General features: G+C 41.1%; 1 protein-coding gene across 1 annotated transcript; it reads left to right on the top strand.

Annotated features, from left to right (window-relative positions):
- The first annotated feature begins 1,310 nt into the window (after positions 1-1,310).
- LOC128708811 (testis-specific serine/threonine-protein kinase 3-like) lies at positions 1,311-2,475 on the top strand. Its single transcript, XM_053803792.1, has 2 exons — positions 1,311-1,403; positions 1,465-2,475. Exons 1-2 carry the CDS (start codon positions 1,311-1,313, stop codon positions 2,473-2,475), a joined length of 1,104 nt encoding a protein of 367 aa, XP_053659767.1.
- The last annotated feature ends 6,477 nt before the right edge of the window (positions 2,476-8,952 follow it).

Genomic DNA, 8,952 nt, shown 5'->3' with positions numbered 1-8,952 from the left:
AAAACAAGTGGAATACAGAAACGAAAAGCCACCTAATAATGTAATAACGAATGATAAACGTAGAAACCACGCGAGAGTTACGAAAATGATACTATTCGAAGTAATAATTATATAGTACTATAGCATACAACCGATACATAAGAGTTACGCATTCGTAGTTTGAGAGTTTGAAGTGCAGAAACATGAACCACCTAAATCAACAGTTGAATAATAAGCGTACGGTGTCGGCACAGCATCAAAGCGTGAATTGTTTTTGCAAGCATTACATGCTAAAATGACATGAAATGTTAATAAAGTGATTTATTGGATACATAACGTTACTGAAGTTGAATTATTACATTTTTCATATGATAACAATAAGGCCTGTCGTTGTAATTGTAATTGTAATCCTGTCGTGCGAAGAACAGCGCCGCTACTAATACGTCACCGGGTCTCCCCAAACACAACAATATGTAAAACAAAAAATCTACCTCCCGAACTCTTCTTGGTAAGCGCAATGTTATAGGCATTTAAACGAGGATGTAGGGATTTGGAGTCGTATGAGACAACGATCTGCTTCTTTCATTCCTATCCTTTTATTTCTTGATGTATTTTCCTGACCAATCTTTTATTATGTGTTGTTTTGTCTTAGTCAATAAATGTTATACGTGGTGCCTAATTGAAGTCGAATAAAAACCAAAACCGCACATAGCGAAGCATACATGACATATATGTTCTGTTGCATTTGTTTAAGTCTATTTCTTTTGATTCACTCTCGAGCAGGTCTAATCAAGGAGCTGTAAGATTTAGTTTGAAAACACTCTGCCGCGATAAAAATTTATCACATTAAAAAATAAAAATATAAAGATTAATTCAAGTTTATTCATTTTTGTTCTGTTTATCGATCAGACCAAACTGTGAATGCTCTATATGCGTTCTTATTATGCTGAGCTACGCGGTTATTTAAAAAAATGCTAAACGTTGATATTGGTTGATGGTCGTGTAGACACTTGATCGAACGAACCAAAAGATGATGTATTTTCTAGCAGGCATTACCAAAACCATGACGGATTCTTCAAACAGCAACATTGCTTTTACTCTTGGTTACAGACGTAACGTTATAATTATTGCTAGTAGACTACGTTTTGATAATCTTTAAAATTATAAACTCATCGCAAACTTTGATTATTCAATAGAAGCGTGTGTATTTGGTGTGTTGCTATTTGGAACATTTGGACATTTTACCAAAAAAACAAAAAGGCAACAAGTCGAAATTAATATGTTTGTTTATCGAATAATCAGATCGAAATAAGAATTGCAATATAGGTAAAATGTCAACTAAAGGAGAGCAACCTATACCTTCATCAATAGAAGCACTAGGCTATCGATGGTTAAAGCGGATAAGTGAAGGTGCATTTTCAAAGGTAAGAGTATCATGTGCGGTAGTGATTTCGTAATTAATGTCTCTAGTATTTGTCCGCTTAGGTACATTTAGCAGAGTATCATAACCGAAGAATGAATTGCATCGAAACGGTAGCCTGTAAACTGATCGACACAAAAAGGTGTAGTGAAAAGTTTCGCAAACGATTCCTTCCAAGGGAACTAACGATCCTGTTGCATGTGCGCCACCCCTACATCATCCGCATACATGCCATTGTTAAATGTCGAAGTAAAATTTGTATCTTCATGCGATACGCTGAAATGGGTGATCTGCTATCGTTCGTTATTGAACACGGTCCGTTAGGAGAACCGCAGACGCGCATTTGGTGTCGACAACTTGCGTTGGCCGTCCAATATCTTCACGAATCGGGCATCGCACATCGAGATCTAAAGTGTGAAAATGTTCTACTGTCCGCAAACTTGAACGTAAAATTGAGTGATTTTGGATTTGCACGATATGTTGCTGAGAAAAATCGTCAGCCGCAGCTTAGCACAACGTTCTGCGGTTCGTTTGATTATTCTGCGCCAGAATTGCTGAAAGGGAAACCCTACAATCCAAAATCATCGGACCTGTGGGCCCTTGGAGTTGTGCTATACATGCTGCTCAACAAATCCGTACCATTTAAGGGCAAAACTCGCCAGGTGTATGAGCAACAATTGACACGAGCTTGGAAGTTTCGTTCGCGTGTGAATGATGCCTTATCTCCAGAAGTGAAAACGCTCGTAAGGAGCCTGCTCGAACCCAACCCCATGATTCGGTGGACGATTGAGAAAGTATTGGTCTGCGATTGGTTGATTCAAGATCGTCGCTTGAGGTCTTTGAATGCTGAAGAGTTTTCAGCTCTAGCAGAAGCGAGAATATTTGCTAGGTCATCCGCTGATATGGAACGTGTTAAAGAAAAATTGCGACTAATGGAAAATACCGAACAATCAGTAACGATGATCAAGGAAACTGGCTCAAAATTGAGCTTCAGAAAGCAGTCTGATTCTTTAATATCCCAACGGGCCTCACTTGCAGAACAAGCATCGGACTCAAAGCCCAGGTATAGCAAATGAACATGAAAATGAATACTTTCCAACGGTGTTTGTTAAAACTAACTCTTTTTAAAATGTTTTTTTTTTAATAAACAGATGCGCTCATATTTTTTACTAGGGAGACTACTTTTTGAGGCCTTTCTGTTCAAAGTAGCCTCGCTTTTCGGGCCTGTTTCTATCTCATCACAATTCACTTACTCATCCTTACGTAACATCTTTCTTCGGGGCCCCTCGATGTTGCTTTTATCAATTCTTCTATATGTTCCCTTGCAGTGTATTCATACACGACATCCACACTCAACCCTATATGTCGCTGGTAGGTTATGAAGATCATCTGCTGTGTGTCGAACATGATTTGAAGATCTCTTGAACCGTTTCAAATAGCGGTCAGTGAAATCAATGAAAATGAAAATGTTATCGTTAAAAATCAAAATTTTATAAGAGAACTGTCTCAATCCAACACACACATCTAATCGCAGATCTCCCTAAAAGACAGTAGTGTCCAATAGGCGTTCTCGAAGGTGAGGCTTTACTACTAGAAAATAAATACACTACTATGAGTGAAAATTGGAACGCATTCCACACCACAATCCCACCACTTCTTAGCAACTGGCATCTCAGGTAAGGGATAGTGATTCGATGCCTTGTGATTGGAATCTTTCTATCATCTACTCCATATACAAGAAGGGGGATACACTAGAGGTAAGCAGTGACAGGGGTATAGTATACGGTGTTCAATAACAAGATATTCTCCCTTATACTACAAGATCGTCTTGTCCCATTCGTAGAAGAGATGCTCCACTCTTTTCATCTCTTCGTCGACTTCAAGGCCGCATACAACCTGGCATAGCCAATGACGCAATGAGCTATTTTGAAATCCCGGCCAAACTTACCAGACTAGTACGAATGACAATGACCAACGTCTCTTGCCAGAGGATGGAGGATGGAAAACTCCCAGGGCCCTTTGCTAACACCAAGGGTCTACGCCAACAGCAACAGAGTTCGCCAGGTTTGAAGACAAGGATGCTGATCCCGGACATACCGTCATGGGTCGGTCGCAAGCACGGAGAGATAGATTTCTATCTCACCTAGGTCCTTACCGGGCATGGGTTCCTTCGGAGCTACTTCGTCAACAAAGGCATCCTGGAGGGCTCGCCTAACTGTCTAGTGTGTGAGCACGAAGTGGAGGATGTCAACCACGTGATGTTCCACTGTCCACGGTTCGCTCGGACACAACACGAGATGCAGCAGCAAAGCCACACCCGCTTGACGATGGACAACCTTGCAACGGAAATGTGTGCCAGCCGCAGTACATGGGAAGCAGTCCGGACAACCGCTCGGATAATCTTCAAAAACCTCCAAGACGACGACAACAGCGACGGCGGAATACAAACCAAGCGGAGCAGCGATAGCAACCTCCGCTCACCGCAACAAAGGACAACGAGATTAGATGCAGCGGCAGCAGCGACGAGTAACCAGAGCAGCAGCAGCAAGGACAACCAGGAAGACGACGCAGCAATGCGTCAACAGCTTGGGTGCATCGCACAAACGATCAAGCATGGAGTACTACGCACATCAGCGCATCGGCAGGGTTCGGATCAGGTCGAGGAGTGGTTTAGTGGAGTCGCATCGGCTGCTTGGTCCGCTTCATGTGCTCAGCGGAACGATGAATCCCACATAACCCATCTAGAGAGGGACGGTCGAGCCTCAATCCCCTCTAGGTGGGTACCTTTTGAAGGTTCCCTCCCCGTTAACAAAAAAAAAAGGGTCTACGCCAAGGAGATGGGATAACTTGTCTACTCTTTAACCTGGCGCTAGAGAGGGACATCCGCGACTCGGAGGTGGAAACTTCGGAGACTATCTTCTATAAGTCATTCCAGATCTTGACATACTGATAGATAGTTGGCTGATGCCATAGATATTGGCTTAGTGCTTTCCTACGTAGCGGATACTTATCAAAGGATTTAGAAGCCGACGGAAAACTTAGGTTGAAAATTAACGAAGCAGAAACAAAGTTGATGGTGGCATCACCAGTGGCCCTGATAACAAATCCTATCCAACAACTCTATAGGGTTACGTACAAATAGATGACCGCATTTTCGAAGTCGTCCAAAACTTCACCTGACTTGAATTTGAGTCAGGTCAGGTTAACAGTCAATCGGTATTTTTGCAGTCTGAGCAAACGTTTATACTCTGCTATACCGTGCTATACCTTGCACAACAAACGATACTGGAACTATATACATCTTATATAGTTCCGGTACTCTCATAGACCTCTGAGACATTCAAAGCTGATGAATCCCTCTTAGGCCCGCTTGAAAGAAAGATGCTCAGAAAGATGGATTTTTGGCCCCGTATGTGTGGAAGGATAACGAAGAAGCGTGTGTGGAAGGATAACAAGCTCTATGAGCTGTATGACGGCAGTGAGTCTCGTACAGCGACTAAGCGTCAGCTGCCGGTGGAATGATCATGTAATGTGAATGACATCGGACGACCCTCCCCGTAAAGTCACACAGTCCTTTTAGGTCGTCCACATGGTCAATGGGGGCGTAGTAGGCCCAACTTGAGATGGAGTGATGGCGTTGATGCGTCTGCCTGAAATACCGGGACAATGGATTGGCTAACGACGGCGTTCGTCCGTGAGTGTTAGAGAATACTAGCGGTTGTAACGTTTGATAAGTAAGGGGTTATAGAAAATATCGTTTTGTTTTGTTAAATCTGCTCCAGTTGACATTTTTGATCATACCAATTGACACTGTCAATTATTTATGCGATTTACTAATACGCTTTCAAAAATCGATTAAAATGTTGCTTTCAGTAAACTTTTTGTTTCATTATTGCAATTTTTAATTACATTCTTTGTTTAGTGTAAAAATAAATACAAAAATTTAATAAATTGGATTGGACATCAACTAGAAACGGCAGCGGTACCATGGAACTAGCGAATGAGTTACCATGAGTGAGTTGCGATGCATGCGCGCACCTTCTTTCCCCATCGGATGCACTTTCGCTTTCATGAGCACTCGGGCAAACAATTTTCCCCACGCGCTCGCTGCTCAACCCCACTTGGGGCGGTATCGATGAGTGACATTGCGCTGGTTTTTGGTGCGTGCTATGAGATCTCCCGGCAGGTTGAGTGCCTGCGCTTGATGGTTTTTGGCCGGCATCGCACGAGATCGTGTTTCAGTTCGATTTTCCGTCTCATGATGCGCACATAGTTGGTAGCGCTACGCAAATCGGGAAACGTATGTGAATAAAAAATAACAACAACAAACAAGTGGAAAATCGGAGGGAATCGTTCGAAAGTGATAACATCGAGCCGAATATTCAAAACCGTTCAAAACCACCGTTTTCATGTGATAATGTGTATGTTATCCAAAGGCGAAACAAGCCATACAGCAGCTGAAAGAAAGCGATAGTGATCGTATATATTTTCCAGCATGTTGGAAGTGGAATTTGCAAGGATGGCGGATAATTGTGCGAACATGTGTGATAAACAGCAAATCAGTTCTCGCTACAACAGTGTTAGCAGTTGGTTTTCCATTTCAAACAGTGCACTGGAAAGCTTTTGCTCGACTGTCAGTCGGCTGTTCGTGTGGGAATGTGTGGAAAATATCTTAAATTAGCCCCACGTTAATCACTGCTCGAATCCTGGTATAACTTGCACTTGTTCTCCAACAGGAAAAATCCAAGAGAAGGCTGTCTGTGTGTGTGGGGCTGTGTGTAGGTTATATGGCGTAGAGTGTTGTGCTGTGGAGAGAGTTTTTCCTCGCTCATGTTCAAAGAAGCTCGGTTTCCATCCCCAAAGGATACACACGATAAACTATTCGAGTGTCGCCCGTTGTAAAACGTGGGTCGATCCGAAGAACGATTTTTAACCTAACCCACCAACAAGCTTCCAATGAGGAATTGTTAAGATGCAGCATTCATTTTCCTCCCTCGATCATCGTGTTTTTGTTAACAGTGGACGGCGTAGACGGTTTGGTTTCTGTCGGCGTTACAAAGTGTTCGCTAGATAAAGTTTACCTGTGCGGGGATCAATACACACACGTCAGTGAATGTAACTGCTAGAAATGGATATGTTGTGAATTTTTACACAGTCTCGAACCCAACGGGATGGTGTAGTGGACGCGCATAGAATATGGAGCAAACTATGGATGGAGGTCAAACACAACCAAAATCCTTTACTATTAGTGAGTTCCGTTTTCATTCAGTGTTGCTCAGTAGATCGAGCTACATAGTACAACTTCAATGTGGAGGTCCCAACATCCAGGATCGTCTTACGTGCAAATGTAACATTATCGCAAATCCCAAAAATGTTGAATAATTTAATCGATTTCACTAACTTCACGTCATTATGCCATTGTGGAAATTCATAGATCAGTGTGTGACTCTCCTTGTTTCGGATGTGTAGTTGTGAGCGCAGAAACAGCTATTAGGGATGTGCCGTGCCTTGGAATGTTTGTGTATGCTTGGTCCTGACAGAACGATCTGACAGTTCCTAACATTTGAGAGAAAATTGCCTCCCGAGCAAGCATACCAAAAATGAAGCGAATTGAGCGAACCTTCCTGTTGGGAAGAGTGCAATCATGCCGGGGTTTTGGTGGAAGTGCATGGAAAAACTTTCAGTCTGACTAACATTTGAGCCAAGTGAATGATTTGTTTTGCCAGAACATTAGATATTGAAAAGTTCAGTTTATCATACAGCTGCAATGGTCCGGAAGTAGAGCAACGTATTCAGTATGGTGAAGAAAAACGGAAAATATATGTGCCAAAGATAAGGGCACACTTAATTTGAAGACGCCTATTGTGTAACAATCCTATGGATATAAGCGTCAAACAAATCGTGCAGCTCATCCCCAAACTATTGCAATGAAATCATTTGTCCCCGGTGCCGGTAGAAAGATTAGATTATGAAATATAAAATCATCCACCAACTAAACGAATAACAGCTCGCGAGTGGTAATAATCCTGCTCGGATAGGGCGCGTCATCATCAGGAACTTCTTTTTGCGCAATAAAATTGCATTATGGCTCAATCAGTTTCTGTTAACATTCGGACACAGTATCATTCAGCTAGGATGCACGAGAGAAAATTCGGTAACAGTATAAGTGTACCGCGTGAAACAAATACGACTTTTGCTGAAGGTAGTGTTCATCGAAACCAACAAGAAAACTTAATAAGGCAATGTTCGGGCGATGATGCTAAATACTCCAGTGGTAACATTGTTTCAATATATCAATATATAATTTGTTTCTGTTTCTGTGTGACGGATAACGGTTGTTTGAAGCTGCCCGAGTTACTTATCGAGATTAGCAAAGTACATCCTACGTATCATCTTATCAGTATGAAAATATCAAAAAACTGTTTTCGTTGTTTATGCTCTAGTGCTCATTTTAATACATGAACAGTGTTTTCTTTTTCTTGAGTTTACGTGTGTGTGTGTCTATGTGTGAGTGTGTGTGTATCTGAGTATGGTTGTGTAAGAAATGTATTAACAAACCAACAATTTAAGGCTAGTTAAAATTGTTATTACAACAGTTGGATAATGAAAGGATTATTTTATTGTTTGAATGCACAAACTTTAACAATCTATTACCAAGTGTGGAAACGAGGAATTCAGGCTTTAGTCGGGACACAAACCATCAGCAAGGATATATTGCATTAGTTATGTTGGTTTCTCTCGCACTCCAGAAAGCTTTTCCTAGAGAAAAAAAACAATACACTCATTCTAACGAATGCGTGCATGTAAACGTTATTGTTGACTAAAAAAATTAATGTGCTTGAAATAGTTTAAACAGTGGACATGCTGAATGAGTGCAAATTTTAGCTCGTGTGAATTAAACTTGCATATTGTATGGCATACGTTTGGAAGCTGTGATGGTACAAATATAATGCCATCTGCGAGAGATACGGAGGTGACACATTGCTGGAAAACGTTCCTTCCGAATTGTTTTTTTTTCTACAAAATAAATGTATCCTTAAGTGCTCTCTACCCTCCGAAAAGTGATGAATGGTTTTTTTAAATCCAATATTTGCAAAAAAAATCGCGGGATCTTTTGAACGGAAAAAGTGTTTGAAATAATTTATGACGCTAGCAAATCAGGGTTAGTTTTCTTTTGTTTTTTTTTTGTTTTCAATATTACGACGTTTCTCCAAGAATGGTGTGTTTGTTCTGTTGCGTAAAATACTAGTCCAGCGTTCGGACGGAATTGCCCGGTGTTAGTTGTAGTTGGATAAAATTGAGGCAGTAAAGTATAACTGCTAAAGCAAAAAATCTGAGCAATAAGCGGCGTCCATTACTTAACCCACAAATTCATCGGAACTGATGAATAGTCAGACCTTAGTGGAGAAAACATTTCTGACCTTCAATGAAAAAGGTATGTATTATAACGATTTACTACTTGCTATTGATAAGTTCATATCAATTGGGAATTCTTATAACTAGAGATCAGGATATTATACGATGCTGTTTGAAATAATTTGAATGTAGTAGAA

Source organism: Anopheles marshallii, chromosome 2, assembly GCF_943734725.1.
Source record: "Anopheles marshallii chromosome 2, idAnoMarsDA_429_01, whole genome shotgun sequence".
Taxonomy (NCBI): Eukaryota; Metazoa; Arthropoda; class Insecta; order Diptera; family Culicidae; genus Anopheles; species Anopheles marshallii.
The sequence above is the reverse complement of the archived record's forward strand: the minus strand, read 5'-3'. Positions and strand labels throughout refer to the sequence as shown.